Source organism: Atta cephalotes (genome assembly GCF_000143395.1).
Source record: "Atta cephalotes unplaced genomic scaffold scaffold00076, whole genome shotgun sequence".
NCBI lineage: Eukaryota > Metazoa > Arthropoda > Insecta > Hymenoptera > Formicidae > Atta > Atta cephalotes.
The window spans coordinates 156,752-180,282 of record NW_012130140.1 but is presented as its reverse complement, the minus strand read 5'-3'; the positions used below and the strand labels follow the sequence as shown (position 1 = coordinate 180,282).

The following is a 23,531-nucleotide window of genomic DNA, read 5'->3' as shown; positions in this document are numbered from 1 at the left end:
TATATATATATATATATATATATATATATATATATATATATATATATATATACATTTGCTTTTTACTTTAATGTGATTACTATTCAGTCTTGAAATATAATTTTATGGTAAAGCCAAAATGAAAATATCAGGGATATAATATCGCGTTATTAAATTTGAGACATAAGAGCAATGATCGAAAATATCAATATTTAATTATGTTTCACTATATCTATACTGACCCAATGAATGTAGAATAATTTGCAGCACAGCTCTATAAAATAACGAAGGAGAAAGATGCTTATTATATCTACTTCTTTCGATAGACTGTTGAGCTAACATTCTGGCATTTTTACTGAAATTCCAACATCCACTCAATGTTTCATTCGCTAAATGATAACAGCAAGGAACAACAAGAAGTAAATTAATATCCTTCGCATGTAGAAAAGCTTTAATTACAGAATGCACAAGCATTCCACAAGTGTGCAATCCTGTCAAAATAAGATTTCCGTTTACATTCCAATCAGGGTAACACGTATTCACTACTTTGTTGTAATTAGTCGTGTCGTCTAACTCTTGAACTATATATCGAATCTGAAAAGAACAATTTTTTATAACATTGTGATAAATAATAATATAAAGTTAAATTTTTTTTACAAACCTTCGTTAGCGTTCGTTTCCTTTTTTGAATCTTTTCCTGACGATTTATTGCACCCTTGTAACAAACTTGCGACGAATCAATTGCTAATATAGGAATGTTAAAATGTTCTGATAAATATGTCGACAAATACGCCTTTCCAGCTCCGGCGTCTATTACTAAACTGTGAGTGGAAAGTGCTATCTCGGCAATAACTTTTCCAAGCATTTCTATTTCATGTGACTTCTTGGTATTCATGAGCTCAGACTTTGGATAAACAAATTTGTTTTCAATCAAACGTTCCGTAGAAGACTGCGGTAATAGTTTTGGTAAATCATTCACGCATATAACAGCTGAACATGACTCTAAAGAAAGCGATTTTGTTAATTGTATGAAATTACTCAATTCTGAATCTATATTATTTTCTGCCCAGATATCGTCGTTCATATCAATATTTTCAAGTTCTGATCTTAATTTTTCTGGTAAGCACTTGTCCCATAATCCCTCGGTAATAAAATCAACTAAATGACAATCTATCAATTCTTGATAGATATTAATAAAATCCAATGCTTTCTCAAAATGCTGATTATATTCTGTCATCATTGTATTAAAATTCGAGTTTATCTGTTTCTGGATATAGCGGACTAATTTTTGCTAGCGAACAAAATTTGGCATATTTAAACTTAATATCTTCCACAGCCTGCAGAATGTTCAGATTGTCATCCTGGTGATTGGGAAGAGTGCTGCGAATATCTTCCAAGAGCTTCTTGGCTATTGTCATCGCTTTCTCGCATTTAGCGATATCATTATTTTGTAAATAGTGTTCCAATACTCCGCTGTAATATCCTAATCGTGCAGCAATTATGCTGGCTCTGTGATATCCGAGATGGTATCCCTTTAGCAGCTGTTCCCTGCCACTCTCATAGCCTTTCTCGTAGCCTGACTTTTGTGCGATTTCTTCCGCGAACAATAAATCTTCAAAGACTTCATTTACATCCAGATCTTTTTTTTCCTGGGACATAATTATATTAACTAAAAAAAGACAATCATAAATTATACGCGTCATTATATCTCATCACACAAGGAAACATCTTTATTAATCCATTCTACTTATTCTACTTAATTTAACAAATTATAACACTGTACTTGTTCCATTTACTTTTTAGCAAATTATTATAACACACAAAACTATTGTAAGAAGCTTCTGATCAAATTACTGTGTATAAAAAGGATATTAATAAATAACAAAGTAAATCGTGGTGCTTATTAAGTAAATCAATGTCTATAGACTGCGGATATGGATATATATATATATATATATATACATATATATATATGTGTGTGTATGTAAAACTATAATGCAGTTTATGCAGTGATACACGGGCGTGTCGACAATGAATAAGTAATTATATGTATGTATCATGTATAAAAAGAAAACGTGAATCTTCTCAATCTCAGCGAACGCAATAAATTCAAACTTTATTCATGATAAAACTAACAAAAGCTTATACGAGCACAGTATTATATGCGGCAGAGTTTCTAGGTTATATGCATTACACAAACATATGTGATATTGTTGTGTTACGTCTACATGACAGGTACAGAACGTAAATATAGATGTTGCTGTGAAAGTGTGCTTCACCTGATTATCTCGTTTAATTTTAATTAAATTCTCTTCTATCTATTTCTACTTCGACGAGACTAGAAGGATGACGGATGAGCGAAATTTTCGTTCGCAATATTATGAAAAGGTGACGCTCCAAAATCCACTTGCTCTTTAAATCGAAGCAACAATTTATATACTGTAGAAGAGTTTTTTATCAGATTGTCATATGATTGAAATATATCATTGCTTTTAAATGGCAGGTTGGTTTTCGCAGTGTCGAAGAAAAGAAATCTCTGGAGATATTGTTAAAGGAGCGCCCGCTTGACAAGACAAAGCTAAAGCAGTTTTGTTTAAGATTCACTGTACCTGCTATGTATAGAAATTTCTTATGGAAGGTCTTACTCGATGTTATACCAGTTTATTCGGAGAGTCAGGGATTTATAATGACTCAGCGCAAGGCGGAATTTCAGGATTTGCAGAGAGCACTGAGAGTCGCAAAGATTATAGACGACTTTACGAAACCTCATCTAATATTTTTAGCAATGTGGTTGTTACGCAAAAGAAGAGCAAAAGTTGATATGGCTGCTCAATTGGAATCGCCGTTATACAGGTTCACATTACAGTATTCAATATTAGGTATTTCAAACTTTTAAATTGAACATTTTCATTTTATAAATTCTAATTGAATTTTTGTCTAATTTGTCTTAAAAATGTTCTGTCTTGATTTGGAAGGATGTCTCGGCTGCATAACTTCATAGATTCATTTTGTACTTATTTTGTATGAGCTCAAAAAATATTATAATAGACTTTTATCTCTATTCCAGAGCTATGAGCAAAATGGCCGAGACACTGTGGTATGTGATTGATATTGAATCAGAAGAAGAGAAACTAGTAGATATGTATTGGATATTGTCGGGACTTTTTGTACAAGTTGAGAAGCTACAGAAAGAAGTAGGAAAATTGCAAGATTGTACATATGCATTACTGGAGAAAGAAGATGTAGAATTATATAAGCATCTTGTTAAAATTGATGCACTTTATAATCTTCCATATGATATTTGGTTTTATTCGTGTTTTGCTGGCATAATATGCAATGGATCTATTGCTAAGTATGTACGTTTATATTATATAAAAATTGAAATTGTATTGTAATTTTATTAATATTTATTAATACTTTTTACTGCTAAGAACATATCTTTTTAGAATTAATAGAATACTTAATTATTTGTTATAGGATATGGGATAAAATAACAGTTGGTGCATATCGAATTTTAATATTCGTTGCCGTCGTTACGTTAACTACTTTGAGGCGACTATTATTGAGATGCGAAAGTATAGATCATGTATTAGATACTATCAATAATGTAAGACTACTAATTAAATTATAATGCAATAATGTGATGGGCATATCTTTCAGATTTTTACATTTTGTTCTAGATAACAGAAGAAGCATCAGAAGTGATAGTTAATAAAGCAATTGAATCAATACAACAAAGTGGAACAACTCAACAAGTTGACATGTATTTCACAAAGCACAATTAATGTTTTATACATAAAAACATTAGATATTGTGTGATGAAGTTATTATCGATAAAATGAAATTTGTTCCTAATTTTCTCAAACTTGCCTTACATTTAAATGTTATATAAAACAGAAGCTGATTTTTATCATCACATGTATATTTCATAATTTTAATATTTGGATATTATCTATGAAATTGGTTCTGAAATTGTAATAAATTAAGTCTTCAATTTAAAAAATGTATCTTTTTTGTTTTTGTTTCCAATTCTTGAAAAATATAATATTTGGAAATGTTCTAAACAAATGATAACTCAATTTTTAAATAAAAAATCATTAATAGTGTGATAGATGAAATATATTGTAAATTATAAAAATTATTCATCTTTTCTGCCTACGTATGTTCGTCAAGTTTTTTTATCGGACCGTTTAATTTTTCAGATATGAGACTGTTATCAATAATACGTGCCAAAACAGCTGAGACAGTGGAAAATTATGTATGTGAGCGAGAGGCATGTATTGACATATCCTTCGACTCGTTCGATTGAGATAAATAAAACTTGAATTAGGCACAGAATTTAATTGTTTGTCAGTCTGACTGACTAGTCGTCGAGATAAGTTCGCTTGTGATTGATTTGATCAGTGACTGCTGAGAATATACTGATTCAATTACAATCTCTGTAAGAATATAGTAGAATTTATTTTTTTAAGCCTTTGCTATTATTTTGACGATATAAATATTAATCAGACATTTAAAAAAAAAAATGATTTAATTAAAGTTTTATGAAAAAATAGATAAATAAATAGTTTGATATATTAAAATTTAAAAGATATTGTAAAATGACATGTAATATTTACATAATGTATATGTATAACACAATTACATAGTGTACGTAAATTAATTTTAATTCTCATTGTCACATCTTTGCAAAGTTCCATGGTCACTCATACTGAGTCATCAAATTAGTCAATTGATGCAAATTGATGTTGCCATTCTAAAACTATCCATCATATGAATAAAAAATATAGAATATACTTTGAACATTATTATTGAATGTTTTAATAATAATAACATTTCGAAACAAATAATAATACATTACACAAAAAAAAATCTTGAAGATGTACACGTAAAAAAAATGTAATATAAAAAATTATAACGTCATTTTGTAACCTTTTTAGTTAAAATTTTAGAGTATTCCTAAAATTTAGTATTCTCAAATAAAAATTTTTACTAAAAATATGTGCGCATTTCCGAAACATTTTTTTTCCGATAAATGAAGAAAATATTATTTTTTCTTCAAATAATTATCATACATGTATTGACATGTTTTTTAATATTAATCAATAGAAAAAGAAATGATTACTGATAACTATATACAATTTTGTACGCGAATATCAAATAAATAACGAAATTAATAATTCGAATAAGACTGCTATGGCACAAACTTTCACTTCATTATCAATTGGCAGAATAACAGCTGTTGCGAAGAAGTTGTATATATTCAATTTAAAGTGGACTACTTAGCTCACAGTCCAAAAAGTTCTAATATTAATCTTCATTTACTGTATTGAGATATGACATACTTAGAACCGTATGAAAACCGTGCATTTGTAGAAACCGGGAAGTGAGGGGACTAGATATGGGAGGGGAAAAAAGTTGAGGTTCAACATATCCTTTCCCCTACCTAACGTCATCAGTTTACATAAAGAAGCGATACTGATCGTGTTTTTTCAAAAAATTGTGCAATTTAAGATTCAGAATTTGTCGAGATAAATATACTTATACGGGAATCTATTGACATATTTTTTTATTGAAATATATATCTTCAACTATTCATTCTTTTAATTCTTTTATTTTTATCTCTATTTTAGATATGATTATGAGTAATTTTTTAAAATAAAAGTGTCTTTTTGAAAAATTCTCTTTCGTTTGTTGTTAAATTTTTTTTTGCAATTTACAATTTTCGATAACTCTACTTATACGGGGCTCTTCTTTAGATCTTCCAAAATAAAGATTTTACACAATTATTTTAATCAGTGTATTTTACTGAAAATTAAAGGCACTTGAACATCAACTGTATCTCTGCGTGGTAACGACGGAAGTGAAAATACGTGTAGTAAGTGAGAGTTTAACAAGGAAGTAATTTACGCGATGAAATCATTAATGAGAGTGGTACTGCAAAATATCAAAAGATCATCAAAAACGTTATTATTGCCTCAGTCTCAGGTAATATAATTAATTAGTATTAACTTTGTGATTTTACCATAATTTTATCATTGTATACATAAATTAGATTGTTATATTAAATTATATGTTTTTAAAACAATCTGTATTCAATTTATTTGTATTTAATTACTTTCTTATTATTATTCTTATTATTGAAATACTTGAAAAGAAATACTTAAAAGTAATTTAAATATTGTCAGAATTAACTTAAATGTTTTCTTCTTTTTTAGCACATTCAATGCCACAGAACTCTTACATCTCAACAAGTGTTTGATCGTGAATCTAAATATGGTGCTCACAATTATCATCCACTTCCCGTGGCTCTGTGCAAAGGTCAGGGTGTCTTTATGTGGGACATCGAGGGGAAACGATACTTTGATTTTCTAAGCGCTTATTCGGCAGTTAATCAAGGTCATTGTCATCCCAGAATCTACAAAGCGATGATTGACCAGGCGAAGACTTTAACTCTGACATCCAGAGCATTTTATTCAGATATTTTAGGTGAATTCGAAGAATATATTACGAAACTTTTCAGGTACAAAGTATGATTTCGATTCCTAAACAAATATCGATAAGATAAACAATGACGTAACGAGACTAAAATCTAAAGTATAAGAGACAAGTGAAAGATAAGTTTATATATACGGTGTGTTATTTCGAAAATCTAAATAATATAAATTATTTTGGAGTCTTGATATTAAAATTAACAACAAAACATTGAGAGTACGGCGCGATTTTATTATTTTATATTAATTATTTTAATTTATCAAATTATAGTTTCTTCGGATGTTTTGATCATATTTCAGATCTACATATCTCAGCGAGATATAGATAATAAAGAAGCTCGTCTTACGCTTAAACAAAGATCTCTGGTCAAGTATTCTACATCACTTCGCAGCTTAAATTCGTTAAATTGTGAAATTGGTTAAATTAATCTGGCCTTCGATTACCATAAGCGTTTAAGACCAGCTTAAATTCCAATATAATTAATAAAATCCGCAGTTGTATGAAAATCGAAAATTGAAAAAAATCAGAAATATAAAATTGGAACAAATCGCACAAACGTCAGAGAAACAATTGTTTCAATGACAATTGAAGGCCAGATCAATTTAACCAATTTCGCAATTTAATGAATTCATTGCTGCGAAGTTATATATAGAATACCAGGCATCACCATTTAAGCATAAGACGTGCTTCTTTATTATTTACATTTCTATCGCTTTTGATCTAAAATGTGGTCAAAATGTCCGAAAAAACTGTAACGTTTTTCATTAAATTAATATAATTAAAATAATATAAAATAATTGTGTATCAAGTATCGCGCTATACTCTCTCTAAGAGGCCTAAATATTATATTATTAATTTTAAAAAATCTAATTAATTTTCAACATACAATTAATATTCAACATACCAGAAAATTGGATCTTGAAAGCAGAAATAAAAAAAATAAATAATAAATAATATAATAATAAATAATGATAATAATTAATAATATAATAAATATGATAATAATTATAATAATAATAATATTAGGTGTAGTAAAAAGAAATCCATTATTTTTGCATGAAATTGAATGGAAAAATAATGGATTTCTTTTTACTACATCTAATATAATATAATTAATAATGATAACATTAAATAATGACTTATTTAATGTTTTGTTCATATCATAATTGATGAATCAGGTATATCTTTAAACAAGAAACAATTTCATAATGCTTTTTATACTTAGATTTATACTTAGATATATCGAATTCATTCACATTAAAAAAATTCATTTCTTCAGCTATGACAAATGGTTGCCGATGAACACGGGCGTGGAAAGTGGCGAAACGGCATGCAAATTGGCACGTAAATGGGGATACTCATGCAAGGATATACCGCAGAATCAGGCCAAGATAGTGTTTGCGGAAGGCAATTTCTGGGGAAGAACTATGAGCGCTATTTCTTCGAGTACTGATCCTAGCAGCTACAACGATTTTGGACCATTTATGCCAGGTTTTGAGATCATACCTTACGACGATTTACCGGCACTTGAACGAGCTCTCATCGATCCAAACGTCTGCGCTTTCATGGTGGAGCCTATCCAAGGTGAAGCTGGTGTAGTGGTTCCTAAGGTAAGCTTTTACGTGTGAAAATTTAAAAAGAAATAAGCCACCTCCGAATCTTAAAATTGTCGTTGTATTTTGAAAAGAATGGATATCTGAAAGGAATTCGAGAACTTTGCACAAAAAACAATGTCCTATGGATTGCGGATGAAGTGCAAACCGGCTTGGCGAGAACGGGGAAACGGATTGCAGTAGATCATGAAAACGTGAAGCCGGATATCCTGATGCTCGGTAAAGCATTGTCCGGAGGATTTTATCCTGTTTCCGGTATACTAGCGAATGATCCCATTATGCTCACAATCAAACCTGGAGAGCACGGGTCTACTTATGGTGGTAATCCTTTGGGATGCAAAATTGCTCTCGAAGCACTTCGTGTTCTAGAAGAAGAGAAACTTGCCGAAAATGCAGAGAAGGTCGGTCACTTATTCAGAGACGAGCTTAACAAGCTGCCGAAGGAGATAATTACTTTAGTGAGAGGAAAGGGTCTCTTGAACGCTATCGTCATCAATGAAAAGATTGATGCATGGGATATTTGCGTGAAGCTGAAGGAAAATGGACTCTTAGCGAAACCTACGCACGGACACATCATTCGTTTAGCACCACCGTTAGTTATCACGGAGGAACAAATACGCGAGTGCATAGATATCATTTCTAAGACTATTCTCACGTATACGTAACGAATCCTTTAATATTTAAAATAGCATGCTATTACATTATATCTTTCTAATAAAAATGATAATTAAGTAATAAAATATTTGTTGATACCCTATACTTATATCATTTTCTTAATTTATCTAATATATATATTCTACATAATTTTAAGGTCAATGTCTATTATGACTTTTATCTCGACAATTCATAATGCAACAAAGATAATTTACATATCAAAACAATTATCCATATCATAATAATTTATCATTTCCTTGATGAAAAAATTTCGCTGAAATTAGTCCACATTTTGAAACATTTCAGCGAAATTGCTAAAAATTTACTGAAATTTCACTGAAAGTGAATTTTTCAGCAAAAAATCGCTGAACTGAAATTTCTCTGAAATTTTTCTGAAAATGAATTTTTCAGCAAAAAATCCCTGAAATTTTTCTGAAATGCTGAAATTTCGCTGAAGTTTTCTAAAACGTGGACTAATTTCAGCGAAATTTTCCATTAGGGTCAACAGGTCAATTTTATCAAGTGACATACTGCAAGAAGTTGAATCGGTCATAAGTGCATTGACGTATAAAATATGGATATTTTTTGTAAAATAGTAGAACGCTGTTCTAAATAAATACAATTATTATCGCTTACGATTCTATTCTGATAAACAAAACCTGAACCGCTTTATATAATCGTATTATTATCTCACAAAAAAATATGTATTTAACGTAGTAAATGAATTATTCCCTTTTAGGTTATTAATAGCTTTGTACGATAATATTCTCTACACAAATAATGTATTCCTAATACAACGACGCGAGAGATAACATGTATTGAAAAACATATAAGCATGGTTTGCAAATAATAAGTAATTAATTAATAAGTCCTCAATGATAATTCGTAATTACGTTTTATTTCGATTAATTGATTATATCGCAAAATTATTCAGATTAAACGTCTTAATAGATTTCAGCTTGTTTAAAGTCTTATTAAAGTAAAATTATTCTATCATTGTCAAATTTTCTTAATAAAATTTTAAAAAGTATCTAAAAATTACATTAACTAAAAAATTTTAATTCAAATCAAATGCAACACAATCATTATTTTTTGCTTCTTTTCTATTAATATAAAAATTAAATTCAATCTTGCATGTGCATGTGTATTGTTTATCATGATTCGTTTACTTAGGCATGCTGGCGCCTTTACTTTGTATTTTTTATCAGATATGATTCCGTCTGTAAGGGTATTTATTATAAATCCCTCTGTTGCAATGTTTGTAATCAAGCACGATTTTAGTAAATAAGTAATCATATCCGCCGTATCTTTTGTCATATCTTCTTTCATCTTGATATAAAAGCAAGACTGCTGGAATCAGATGCCTATTTTCCGACGTCTTATAGTCTTGCTCGTATTAAAAAGAAAAAGAAAAGGTTCGTAAATGCTTATGCGACAAAATATTTCAGTAATATCACAGTATTGCAACATTTTAATTACATTTCAGAGAGGGAAAAATATGGCTATGCAATCTGTGAGACAAAGATTTTTTAGCATCGTAAGGGAATCAGACAAGAGAAGATTTTTGAGTTCCCAGCAAGTGATCGATCGCGACAACAAATACGGCGGTATACACTTCAAACCATTACCGGTTGTTCTTTCTCGCGGAGAAGGAGTCTACCTGTGGGATACCGATGGAAAACGCTACCTTGATTTCCTGGCAGGATTTTCGACTGTCAACCAGGGTCATTGTCATCCACGTCTGGTGAAAGTAATGAGAGAGCAGGCTGGAAAGCTGTCGCATACGTCAAGAGCCTTCTACTCAGAACCTCAGGGTGAATTGGGAGAATATTTAACAAAACTCCTTGGATGGGATCGATTTTTACCTATGAACACAGGTGTGGAAAAAGAAAATCGCTTTAAAAAAAAAGAAAATATTTCAAAAACAATTAATTTTGATATCTTAATAATTATTGGAAAAAGATTTTGATATTGCTTCGATATTGCTTCGATAAGCACAAGTTTTCTTTATTGTATAAGATAGAAGAGCATTCATTATTTTCTTATTGTAGGTGTTGAAGGAGGTGACACGGCCATAAAATTAGCCAGACGTTGGGGATACAGAATCAAAAAAGTGCCGAATGGCAAGGCTACTATTATATTCGCCAACGGAAATTTTTGGGGACGTTCATTGGCGGCCTTATCGGCTTCAACAGATCCAAATTGTTATACGGATTTTGGTCCTTATGTACCTCTTTTTGAGAAGGTGCCATATAACGATCCAGTTGCTCTGGAACAAAAGTTTCAAGAGAATCCCAATATCTGCGCGTTCATGATGGAACCCATTCAAGGAGAAGCTGGTGTCATTGTACCGTCTGTGAGTTAATACGAAAATACATAGCATCGTAAATATTATGCGAGCATTAAACAAACAGCGCTTTTTTTTTACTTTAGAATTTAAATTGCGCAAAACATTCTTCCTTTCTCTTGATATTCTTTCCTGAAAATATCAACAGGAAATGATGATATCATTATCTTTTTACATCAATGATATATATTTTTTTTACTTTCTGTTTAGGATGGTTATCTGAAACGTGTAAGAGAACTGTGCACAAAATATAATGTTCTCTGGATTGCCGATGAAGTGCAAACTGGTCTTTGCAGAACTGGTACACGTTTGGCAATTGATCACGAAGGCTATAGACCGGATATTCTTATTTTGGGGAAAGCGCTCTCCGGCGGAATGTATCCAGTTTCCGGTGTCCTGGCGGATGATCAGGTATTCGAAAAAATTTCATTGCAATTATTAAAATAATTCAATATCAATTATATTTAATTTAATATACGCGACTTTATAAAATATAAAATATTTTAACAACTGTTATCATTTGTAAAAATTTCTTACGTTAAATTGTTGAAGATTCATAGACGATAACGAGATACCTGCCGTTGCGTAGCTCGAAATAAATCGATATTAATCATCTATTTGACATGATAAAAATTTTAATTCAGACTAATCGTCTCTTTCCAGATAATGCTCTGTCTGGAAACAGGTTCCCATGGAAGCACTTTTGGTGGGAGTCCGCTTGGAAACAGAGTCGCTTTGGAGGCAGTTAAAATTCTGGAGGAGGAGAATCTTGCGGAGAACGCGAAGAGACTCGGAAATATTCTGAAGAAAGAATTGGATAAATTGCCGAAAAACATCGTGACAGAATTTCGTGGACGCGGTCTTCTGGCTGGTCTAATGATAAACAAAGGTATCAAAAGGAAAGAATTATTCATATCATTGATAATTGGTTGCAAAATAAAAACGTTGCAAAATAAAAACTCATACTACATGATATGAGGATAAAATACTCGTTGATACATGTAAAATTAAAATTATATCTCGCAAACTTTATCTCCCATTTACTCATAATATAATTGTGCGCGACTGATAATAAAGAGATAAAAGAACTGTATATCGAAAAACATTTAACATTTCTTTAAACATTTCTAAAAACATTTTTTAAACCATTTCGTTATTTAAGATATTGACAATATTGACGTTTATTATTATGTATTCGGCATGATCTTTACTTACAGAATTCGCAGAGGGTTGGGACATCTGTCTAAAGCTGAGGGATGCTGGGTTGTTGTCGAGACCCGCACATGGTCAAATCATCAGAATATCGCCCCCATTAACGATCACGGAAGAGCAATTACGAGAAGGAATAAACATTCTTATTACGGTTCTCAAAAATTACAAATGAAGAATTTAAAATTTTACACACATCAAGATTGTATGATAAATATTAATAATTTTTAAAATAAAAGATAAAATGAATTATCTGTTATTGTATTACTCGAATTATTCCAAAAAAAGTGTTTAAGATCTCAGTAAATTTTTTTTAGAATTCTCTTTTAGATTTCTTGAGAAAGCATGTAGATTGTAAGAGAATAAAAGTAACAGCTAATTATTAATCACGCGCAAAAAAGTTCTTATAATTATAAAACATGTATTCACAATAGTTATTCACATATCTACATGTACATAAATTACAATTTATTATAATATAAATTATATATGCGATTCATTATGTTTCTTTAAGTGTCTCGTTAGACTAAAAGATTGCGAAAACATTTGGTTACACTGATTGCACTTATAAGTCTTTGTACCGGTGTGTAAATTTAAATGCCGTTTCAAATGATTGGCCAGCTTGAATCTCTTACCACATAATCGGCATTGATGTTGCCTCAATGTACCGTGGGAGGCTTCGTGACTTTTAAGGTGACTCGATTGCGCAAATCTCTTGCCGCACAATTTACACGCGAAAGGCTTCACTTTAGTGTGAATTCGCAAATGTTCGACCAAATTACCTTTCTGTACGAAGCGCTTATCGCAATACTCACATTTATGTACTCTTGATGTTTTGTGTGTTCGCAAGTGCATTTTCAGATTATAATTATGACTAAATTTTTTATCACAAATTTCGCATTGCACCAAACCTTTTCCGGTATGGAGTCTTTCGTGAGCTTTCAAATTTTTTAAAAGCCGAAAACGTTTGTTACAAGTCATACATTCATAATCCTTGCTTTGCGATGTATTATTACTTTTATTATGGACCTTTATATGTTCCTCCAAATATGATGGATATGAAAATATTTTATCGCACACTTTACATTGATGTACATTGATTTTGGTATGTAATCTCATATGTGCACTGAGTTTGCTTTTCGATGCGTATCCTTTGCCGCAACTTAAACATTTAAATGGTTGCTGACCAGAATGAGATAGCTGATGAGCAAATAATTTAGATTTTTGTGAAAATTGTCTCGAGCATATTTCACACTGATGCTTCTTAGCATTAACATCTTCTGTAGTTTTTATGTCGAGAGATTCTTTATAATTATCATCACTCTGACATCCGTGATATTCAATCGCGAGTTGCCTGTCTTTTCCAGACGATTTTATAAACCTCAAGTTTTCGGCAATCGACACATTGTTTTCAGAATGTATCGTTACATTTTGCATACGTTCCGAACTGCTTTCCTGGACTCCATCAAGATCTATATTTTCCGGAAAGTTTATATTCTGTATTCCATCGGTATCATCCACGGTGGATCGCTGATATGACAAGTTTTGAATAGGATTATCCACCGAATGAATTGATCTTTCGTAACTTAAATTTTGTGGGATATGATTAGAATTCTCACAAATTTCTATGTTTTCATTGTCGCACGACATATCGACACTCTCCGTACTGTGCGTTATATTATGACTTATTAACTGTCTTCTATTAGTAAAAGTGTGATTGCACAAGGAACAATGTAAGGCACAAGCAGCTCGACTTGAACTTTCTTCGTTCAATGACATAGTATGCATCATATTTGGTCTAATTAATGGAGATAATTGCGTACTTGGAATGTTATCGTTTGCAAAATTTGAACTAACATGAGTAAAATTAAGATATGGATTCTGAGACTCCACTATGTGCATATGTTGCATAGGTATGTTGTCCTGAATAAATGGCAAATGGAGTCGGTTATGGGCACATAGCTCCTGATAATTCATAAATACTGCACCACATTCCACACATTTTAGTGTCTTGTGAGAATTTTGTACGGGCATGAATCCTTGATTCTGTTGATTTTGATAGAGCTTACAGCCGGAAACAGTAGTGTATGACGTCAATCGGGATACCTATTTTTTAACATATTCTTAATATATCTGGCCAGTAAGCAAACTGTCCACAGAATGCTAACAAATTGGCAACAAATTCGATGAGAAAAATGCAACAGCTCAGTACAAGCTCTGTGTTTGCAATAAGTGAGTTTACATTCTGTCAATATAATTTGACAATACATTTGCTACAGAAATTGAGCAGAATCTATCAAATACACTCGATTTCAGTTGCTAATCTATTAAACTATGTACAAATCTACTCGGTTTTTGCCAACAATTTGCTATCAAATCACATAAATAAGTACTATTATATTTTTTTGATATTTTATCATTAATAGGAAGATTAGTTGAGTATCTTGAATCAAGAATAAAAATTACAAAAGTGAACAAATTTAGTAAAATATTTATAATTTCATTGATCAACATCTCACATTCACAATCGACTTCCAGATCATCTTATATAACTGATTCTATATCAAATTTTTAACTTTCTTACTAACAAAATTTATTAATAGATGCTTTGTAAAAAAAATTCTGTTCAAGCAAAGCTGATTGGATATATATATATATGTTACGATGAAAATAAAATTCTTTTACCTTCAATGCTGCTTGCCTCAAAGCCCTGTCAGCAGCGCGACATTGCTCTCGATACAAAAGAGCTGATTCCGCTCTGGTGACACAACGGTCGCACATCTTTTCAGGCAAGCCGTCTCCTTGCCAGACCTAGAAATATTCACACAAAATACAAGCTTAATCTTTGAGGAACTTTCATTAAATTCAAGATAAAACAAATGTGCTGCTTACTTCCAAACAAGAGAGAGATCGTAATTTAGCGGCGAGTGAGGAACCAGCTGGTCCCACAAACAAGCATACCATTTTATCGCCGTCTTCCCGCAAGCATGTGCGGCACAATTTGCTGATGTTCTCACTGTCGATCTCTTTCGTAACTATAAACATTTCTCTGCTGTTTGATAAACCGAAAAATGTTTTTGTTCAATTCTGATTTTTTTTACAGAGATATCTTTAATTTATTGTTCTGATGCATAATTAGCTCTTATCATTTATATCTGATCTCATTTCTTTTGGCTTTCTCATCAATCATATCTTCTTATTGTTGTTTAGAATTCTTACGTTTTTATTTTCGTCGTCGTCCATGCGGTTGTCAAATTTCATTTCATCTACGCCACACAAGAGATCGCCACCGTATCTCAAAACGTCACCGTTGTGTTCCAAAATTAATAAGATATTTTAGGTCTATTCGTGTTATTTGAAATCTCCAAAAATTTTTGCATTTAAAGAGAAAAATAAATAAATATTTTCGTGCATTGAAGAGAGAGAAAGTGGAGATTCTGATATTCTGAGTGCAAAAAGTGCAAGCAACGTAAACAGACTTACTGAGAAAGAAAGACGAAGAGTGCAGAAAAGTGCAAATAGTTCAATTACAAAGTACGGCGCGAGTGGCGCGACGACCATATCTTTGCACGTTACAAACATTATAACAAAATATTTTAAACAATTATGTATTTGTGTAGATTTAACATTCTTTATAGCATAAATACCATATAGTATAAATAAATACCACGGATGAAACAGGCTAATTGAAGTCATATGTATGTAATGAGTAAATTAAAAGAAATTCAAATCATTACAGTCATTAGTTCATCATTCTACAAAAATGTATCTTTACTTTCACAAGTCATATCGCCATCAGTCGAGTTTCGACAACACTTTAGAAAGGTATAAAAACATTTCTTAAAAATATATAAATATAAGTCTTTATTATATTAATTTCAACACTAAATTATAAATTATATATTTATATATACATATTAAATACAAGTTTCTTTAAGGATATGTTTAACAAATCTAATACAGTGGGTTTCCTACACGTATCGCATTATTTATCCTCTATATATGATACAAAGCTGTTTAAACAAATGGTCAAATGGCCGATTTCATGCAAAAAAGACGAAGCAACATATCGTGTTGAAATGAAAAACTTCTTGTGCCTCGTATCACGAGATAATCCTGATCTCGACTTTCCATCGATATTAATAAGCCATTTATTTCAGTCAGGAGGAATCAAGTTTCAAATTATTATGTGGAAATTATCGCAACTCGCTCTTAAAACTTATATAAAAAGGGAACGTATGTAAATATGTAATATATGGTTAATATAAGAAAGAAGGTATTTTATTTTTGTACCAATTATTTATCCAAATTGATTTCTTCAGTTCAAGGAGAATTGTTAAACGCACCATGTACAAGTCCAATACAGAGTTTAATAATAACATACTTCAATAACACAATTGCACAAAAATGTAGCGTTATGACAGATACTCATAAGAAAATGGAGAAAACACTGAAGACTGCAAATAATTTTCTGAAGTAAATCACTATTATTTGTTCACAATTAATGGTGATACAACTTACATAATAATTATTATTATATATTTTAGTGATGAGATCGAGACATTGAATGCATATAAATCTGAGATTTTTGACAGAAAAGAAAATATAAAAAAGCTAGTGTTCGATCTGCCAGCTAATCTATTAATTCAAAAGCGATTGATAGATGTCGAAGATTCTAACATTATAGACTGTTAGTATATAATAAATATTATTTTCTTGGTGATTTATTCATTAGCTGCGCTGTTTACAGAAAAAGCAGCTTTGTAGCCTGTAAAATTCTTTAATATGATTAATTTTGCTCTTAGTTTCTCACTGAATCTAAATATATAAACAAATCATATTAAAGTTCATATATCTTACAATATCAAATCATATGTCTTACAATAATAGATTACAACAGTAAAATACAAAGCTGCTTTCTCTGCTGAATGCAGTCATTAATGATTCATAACATTTCTTTTCACGGTGCAGTATGGAAAAGAGATATTTTCAAAAAAGTCCAATATATACATAGAAAAAATAAAGAACTGAACGAATTAGAGAAATCTTGCAATCATTTATGCAAACTTATCTTGAGAATAAACTCGAATTCTGAGACAATCGAAGCAAACAAATTTCCTGAAATTTGTTACGATAATTATTTATTATATACACAATGTGAGAAGGTAATTGAATAAAAATTTCGTACGTACAATTTTTGCGGTTAATAATTTTTTTTTTAATTTAAGCATTTAATTCGCAATTTGTATGCGAATGGCTTCATTGTGTTTTCCAATTTGCTATCGCTGCTACACTTAGTATTTGTGAAAATATTACATCATGAAAACATCGACAATCTCTCTGATCTATCGCAGTGTCTGCTGTTCGTTCAGAATGCTTGCAAAAGAATGAAATCTTTGCAAACGTTATTCAACATACTGAACACTAGAATAGACAATATATGCAAAAATGAGCAACGTAGGTCTCGAAAAATAAATAATATTGATTTCGACACGAGCAATATATTAATAGCAAACCGCTATTTTTTACTGCAATCTCCGAAAATTAGTTTCAATTTTAATCAATATATGGATGATACTCTTTTCTATGAGAGATTGTGTTCATCTCCAATGGAAGGTATTGTTTGTTAAAATTACATCATTTTGAAATTAAGAGTGAACGTCACAAAAATTAAATTTCAGGCAAATACAAACATTTATTTAAAAGGTACAAACAAGAATATCGTCCATTGTGTGAGCTACCTGCAACTTTGTTGGACTTGAACAAGTCTTGGAACAATATGAGCGGATGGCTGTCTCCTCGCGTACACTCAGTTAAGTGTGAGCAAATCTTGTTCAAAGGAAAGCCGCTTTCACCTTTGTATTCTCGATTGCTACATCACTCTAAATTAGACTTGAAGCGTTCTAGGAAAGGTTTGTTGCGACTTTTGATATGCCTAAAATCCTTATTATTTGGCGAAAACAATGACGATTCTGTATGCTTTCAGAAAACATATCACATAGCCCGAGTATAAACTACGAAGGATTGAATTTGACACCAAGAAAACGTCCCTTACAAACGGAGCATCCAACAAGTAAATTGAGAAATCTTTTTTCAAGTCCGTCATGATGCTGCTATTACATATATATATATATCCTTGAACACTAAGAATTGGTGGAATGTGCGTTTAACAAAAATTCATGATACTGAGTATTTTATTGAATAATCCTAATACTGGAAAAAGAAAAATTGATAATAATGTAAATTTTTTTAAATTTTGGTATTATTAATTGCTCAAATTTACTGTTAATAGCATTGATTTATATTTAAGTATAAGACATATGTGATATATCACACTGTTTCATATATATTTATTTCATACTTTTATATCGATATTTAGCTAATTGCATGTTTTATAACAACGACGCAAAACGCAATATTAAAAATAGGCCAATATTATGCATTTAAGATATGTATATCTCATAGTTTATATCTAACAATTTTCAATTACATAAACGATTTTGTAAATGTTCTTTGAATTTCCCTGCATTTTTCGAATTATATTTATTTTAATATTAAATAAAATAAATGAGAGGAATTAAGATAATTTATCATTAGAAATTAAAAATGTAAAAAGCAACCTATTTTCTCTCCATTCTTTACACAAAAAGAATACTTAACTTTATAATAAATGTTTTTTTAAATTCATTATTATATGCATTATGATCACCGGTCAGTGACATGCGCTGCTTATTTATCGATTAATTTATCATTATGTACATAATTTTATTTTTATATCTTTCACTATACTCTTTCTTATATACATTTAATTTTTCGCACATGTCGAACACGTGTTACTCTCCCCCACTCTCTTACTCAGTTTTGCTTTTAGGGTACACCTCTCAAAAACAGTTTAAAACAAATTTCGAAGTCATTAAAAATAATCTTGTGCAAGCACGATTTAGACACGATATATTATTCCATTATTATTACATAGAAAAAAAAAGCGAAAATGAACACAAGGACAATTAGCTATCAGCATAACAGACAAATCGCATAAGCAGTTATAACCTTCCCAAAGTTCCGAACGAGTCTCGAATCCAAAGTGCGAGTGTATTCTACCGCAGTTATTTAAATCCGATCGAGATCGAATCGATCACATGTCGCAGCGAATGTGAATACAAAAGGCGATAACTATAGTAGATCCTGGTAGATTCCAGCGGATCATATAAGAGAAAGAAGGAGAGAAGAGAAAATGCATACGCGTCACACAAACATGGCGGTAATCCTATCAGCTGATAGCATCCGCCGCTAGGATGACGGGCTGTATTTTGGTTAATCGGGTTAGATCGCAATAAGTCTCCCCTCTTCACCTATCTGTCATCGTCCTCGCCGTCGACAGCAAGCTGCGCCTTGGCTTGGCCTACCTACGCTACGTTACGTGTGTGAGAATACGTGTGATCCGGATGACGCATCGACGACGATGCTAACGTATTTCTCGCACGTTGGCACGTATACGTATAACCGTAGCAACCGGGAGAAACTGAGAACGGGCGCGCGTCGCTGACAGGTAGAAGACAGTACGTGGTAATGTCGTAAGAGTAATAATCGTCCATCGGCTCGGAGAGAGAAACCCGACTCCGAGTCAACTCGGGAGGAATTAATCGGAGCGAGGTTCGCTTTGAGAGATCCTCGCAGAGCGGGATCGTCGTCACGAGAGTGAGCAGTCTGTGATGAGCGACTCCGAACAACGGCAACTACACGTGCCTTATCGAGAGTACCATAGTCAGAACAACAGCAGCCCAGCTACCACCGCTGCAGCTGCTACTGCCGCCGCCGCCGCCGCCGCCGCCGCTGCTACCGCTCTGGTGGAGACCGATGCGCTGGTGGATCTGTCCATCGCACCCATCAACAGCAGCAGTAGCAGCCACCATCAGCGTCTGTCGTTGCACAACGATCAGCCGCCATCGCCGGCTGACTTGCTTCCCGACGTCGAATTTATTCCTAGTTTGAGCAACGATCAAACCTTAGCCATAGATTCCTCCGGGATCGACCGGGAGAGCCAGCCTCTCCTTGGTCGCTTGGAACTCGACGTTACGTTTAATAGATTTCCAGGTTCGTTCAGCTGCAACATATAGTGGTGTCCTATTGCCTTTCATAGCTGTGTATACTTGTTGATGATTCATAATATCTAGTGACCTTCTAAGAATTGTCATAATCACATAAAATTACATTTGACATATATATATTTATAGATGATCCACAGTTCTCGGAACTGGTGTGGCAGGCTGAATGTGCAATAGACAATGGAGTTTATCCAGAAAGGATATACCAAGGTTCTAGTGGGAGTTATTTTGTCAAAAATCCAGCGGGGGTAAGCTCCAACTTCTAATCAGCTCAATATAAGAAAGTTAGGTGATATTGTCTGATTCAGTAAAGTATAGCGATATGTGATTCCATACATGATACATAAATGATTCATGAAATGTACTGTTTTGTTAGAAAATTATAGGTGTGTTCAAACCGAAAGATGAAGAACCTTATGGTAGGTTGAATCCAAAATGGACAAAATGGATGCACAAGCTCTGCTGTCCGTGCTGTTTCGGCAGGAGTTGCTTAATTCCAAATCAGGGGTACTTAAGCGAAGCAGGTGCCAGCCTGGTCGATCGAAAGCTGAGCCTCGGTATTGTACCAAACACTAGAGTGGTGAAACTCGTTAGCGAGGTTTTTAATTATCCTCGCCTGGATCGTCAGAAGGCGCGTATGAAGCAAGCCATCATGGACCAGTTCCCTACAGTGGGGTCGCATTTTAATCGTATTGGTCTACCGCCAAAAGTTGGTTCCTTCCAAGTTTTTGTAGACGGTTACAAAGACGCCGATTATTGGCTGAGGCGATGGGAAAGCGAGTCCATGCCGGCGCACTTGAGTCGAGAATTCCAGCTTCAGTTTGAGCGTTTGGTCATCCTAGATTATATCATCAGAAATACAGACAGAGGTAAACGTTAAAATTGCTTGTCTGTAGTAGCATTAATTATGTGAATTTCTTCACGATTGATATTTCATAGGGAATGACAATTGGTTGATTAAATACGATACTAGCGTTAGCAAGAATGGAATTGAACAAGGTGAAGTGAAGATTGCAGCGATCGATAACGGCCTTGCTTTTCCCTTTAAACATCCTGATTCATGGAGAGCATATCCTTATCACTGGGCATGGTTAACTCAGGCGAAACAGCCGTTCAGTGAAGTTACAAGAGAGCTAGTCCTGCCGCAACTCTCGGATCAGAATTTCGTACAAGATCTTTGCGACGATTTGTATCAACTATTTAAAGTATGCTGCATATATTATTCGAAACAAGAACAAGCGTATATTGCATTCCGTTTGTTGTTTATGCAACAATAATTTCGCACAAGTATAATTGTTTGTTTATTTCTGCAGCAAGATAAGGGCTTCGACCGACATCACTTCGATAGGCAAATGAGTGTGATGCGCGGCCAAATTTTGAATCTACAACAAGCTCTGAAAGATGCCAAAAGCCCTGTACAATTGGTACAAATGCCGGCTGTAATTGTGGAAAAGTATATATTTTCGTACTTTATTGCTTCTATATTTTTAGATATATAGACCAGTCGCTAGAGATTTTAAAAAGAAAGAAATTATTTACAGGTACTTTATTGTTTTAATCAACAGTTTGAGATATAAAAAGATTAAATTTAAAAGTGCTACAACATTAAGGAGGGCACTTTGAAATAATTAAGCAATAAAATTTTTTTTTTACTTTTCGATTAAAACTCGAAAACGAAAAGAGATATCGAAAAATGACACCAGAGCTTTTTTTGTTGCTGAAATGTCCTACAAAATGAGTTTTTAACGAGCTTTGTACTATGAATAGAATCGGATACAGCGGTTTGAAGATGAGTGAAATTTCTTGAAAAAATGGCAAAAATAGGTTACTTTTATAAAATAGGATACTTTTTCAGTTATTGTCTTCTATGTCGTTTTAAATGCATCGGAGAATAAAAAATAACATAAAATAATTAGACATCTTATCGAAAAAATGAGCTTAAATTGAACCCAATATCCACGATTAATATTTCCATAGATATCAAGCTCTAAAGGTAAAGCGATCATTCTTAATATTACATTGCATCATTGATGTAAAAATTTATTTTTATTTTATTAATGTTAGATTTGTTAATTATTAATTTAATTTTAATAATTATTAATTATATATATGAAAAAAAAACATTTCAAATGATAATATACGAAATGGACGAATTTTGTCAAAAAAGTGCCCACTTTGGAGCTCGAATCTCTGGAAGTATTAATTAATAAAAAAGTATAATTAACAAAAAAGCTCTCTTGTCATTTTTCGAAATCTATTTTCGTTTTCGAATTTTAATCGAAAAACCAAAAAAAAACTTTATTGCTTAATTATTACCAAATGCTTCCTCTCAATGTTGTAGCACTTTTAAATTTAATCTTTTTATATCTCAAACTGTTGATTAAAACAATAATATATCTGTAAATAATTTCTTCCTTTTTCGCCGTCATTTTCATCTCTGACTACTGGCCTAATATGGCAATGTTATAAAATATTGTGCCCTGTTTTGCTCTAGGGCCAAAGGAAATGGCACTCCTAGATTGTTTTCATTCTCTGACACGTTTACCCAGCGCTTCCAGAACAAGAGTCCATTCTTCTCCTGGTGTTGAAAATGAGAATTCATAACTTGAATTGAGTGCTCGTGCATAAGTGTCAGTGATATCAGTGTCATTGCCCTTTCTGCCGTGAAAAAATGTTATTATTACTTTTCTAAGTTCATCCTACCTCTGTTAAGTTTTATTTCTGCAATGCGGCTGCAATTTGATCGGGAGGACACGGTCATTCTTTTTAGGCTGTCTTATATTTATAATCTTTTTCTCTATCTCAGTTTAATCGGGATATAAGATATTCGTACAACTATATTGTATACAGTAAATATATATTATATATATAATGTTAAAACACATTTTCTTTTCGCTTAATATGCGAAGTGTAAAAAAGGACGGATATGACATTTAGATATAATATATACTCCATGAACACGAAAAAGATACATATACAAGTTGTACGAAATGTCTCTCATGTCTTCCACACATACACGTACACACAACACACACACACACACACACACACACACACACACACACACACACACACACACACACACACACACACACACACACACACACACACACACACACACACACACAC

At 32.3% G+C, this 23,531-nt stretch overlaps 8 protein-coding genes across 8 annotated transcripts in view; 5 read left to right on the top strand and 3 right to left on the bottom strand.

Moving 5' to 3' along the window:
* The window catches only part of LOC105624344 (methyltransferase-like protein 25), a 1,946-nt gene extending 727 nt beyond the window's left edge, over window positions 1-1,219 (bottom strand). Inside the window, exons 1-2 of the mRNA XM_012205701.1 lie at window positions 641-1,219; window positions 222-573 (exon numbers count right to left, since the gene is read on the bottom strand). Coding sequence (XP_012061091.1) covers window positions 222-573; window positions 641-1,219 — 931 coding nt within the window. The remainder of the gene's footprint in view (window positions 1-221; window positions 574-640) is intronic.
* Window positions 1,220-1,223: 4 nt separating this feature from the next.
* Window positions 1,224-2,171, bottom strand: LOC105624342. The gene is made up of 3 exons (XM_012205700.1): window positions 2,128-2,171; window positions 1,706-1,707; window positions 1,224-1,648 (listed from the first exon to the last, which is right to left on the bottom strand). The coding sequence occupies exon 3, from the start codon at window positions 1,635-1,637 to the stop codon at window positions 1,224-1,226; it is 414 nt and encodes a 137-aa protein (XP_012061090.1). The 5' UTR covers window positions 1,638-1,648; window positions 1,706-1,707; window positions 2,128-2,171.
* Window positions 2,172-2,325: 154 nt separating this feature from the next.
* Window positions 2,326-3,764, top strand: LOC105624341 (TBC1 domain family member 7). The gene is made up of 5 exons (XM_012205699.1): window positions 2,326-2,367; window positions 2,483-2,832; window positions 3,047-3,331; window positions 3,457-3,586; window positions 3,660-3,764. The coding sequence occupies exons 1-5, from the start codon at window positions 2,326-2,328 to the stop codon at window positions 3,762-3,764; spliced, it is 912 nt and encodes a 303-aa protein (XP_012061089.1).
* Window positions 3,765-5,892: 2,128 nt separating this feature from the next.
* LOC105624340 (ornithine aminotransferase, mitochondrial-like) lies at window positions 5,893-8,821 on the top strand. Its single transcript, XM_012205698.1, has 4 exons — window positions 5,893-5,967; window positions 6,198-6,502; window positions 7,754-8,084; window positions 8,162-8,821. Exons 1-4 carry the CDS (start codon window positions 5,893-5,895, stop codon window positions 8,750-8,752), a joined length of 1,302 nt encoding a protein of 433 aa, XP_012061088.1. The 3' UTR covers window positions 8,753-8,821.
* Window positions 8,822-10,239: 1,418 nt separating this feature from the next.
* Window positions 10,240-12,472, top strand: LOC105624371 (ornithine aminotransferase, mitochondrial-like). The gene is made up of 5 exons (XM_012205736.1): window positions 10,240-10,618; window positions 10,793-11,097; window positions 11,299-11,499; window positions 11,752-11,977; window positions 12,306-12,472. Exons 1-5 carry the CDS (start codon window positions 10,240-10,242, stop codon window positions 12,470-12,472), a joined length of 1,278 nt encoding a protein of 425 aa, XP_012061126.1.
* A 308-nt stretch (window positions 12,473-12,780) lies between these two features.
* Window positions 12,781-15,342, bottom strand: LOC105624339 (zinc finger protein 70-like). The gene is made up of 3 exons (XM_012205697.1): window positions 15,190-15,342; window positions 14,983-15,108; window positions 12,781-14,403 (listed from the first exon to the last, which is right to left on the bottom strand). The coding sequence occupies exons 1-3, from the start codon at window positions 15,340-15,342 to the stop codon at window positions 12,781-12,783; spliced, it is 1,902 nt and encodes a 633-aa protein (XP_012061087.1).
* A 651-nt stretch (window positions 15,343-15,993) lies between these two features.
* On the top strand, window positions 15,994-18,405 carry LOC105624370. Its single transcript, XM_012205735.1, has 8 exons — window positions 15,994-16,122; window positions 16,236-16,533; window positions 16,620-16,773; window positions 16,845-16,987; window positions 17,269-17,462; window positions 17,526-17,913; window positions 17,979-18,209; window positions 18,284-18,405. The coding sequence occupies exons 1-8, from the start codon at window positions 15,994-15,996 to the stop codon at window positions 18,403-18,405; spliced, it is 1,659 nt and encodes a 552-aa protein (XP_012061125.1).
* A 1,604-nt stretch (window positions 18,406-20,009) lies between these two features.
* On the top strand, window positions 20,010-22,990 carry LOC105624338 (phosphatidylinositol 4-kinase type 2-alpha). Its single transcript, XM_012205696.1, has 6 exons — window positions 20,010-20,391; window positions 20,532-20,650; window positions 20,779-21,271; window positions 21,342-21,607; window positions 21,716-21,855; window positions 22,897-22,990. Exons 1-6 carry the CDS (start codon window positions 20,010-20,012, stop codon window positions 22,988-22,990), a joined length of 1,494 nt encoding a protein of 497 aa, XP_012061086.1.
* Window positions 22,991-23,531: the final 541 nt, after the last annotated feature.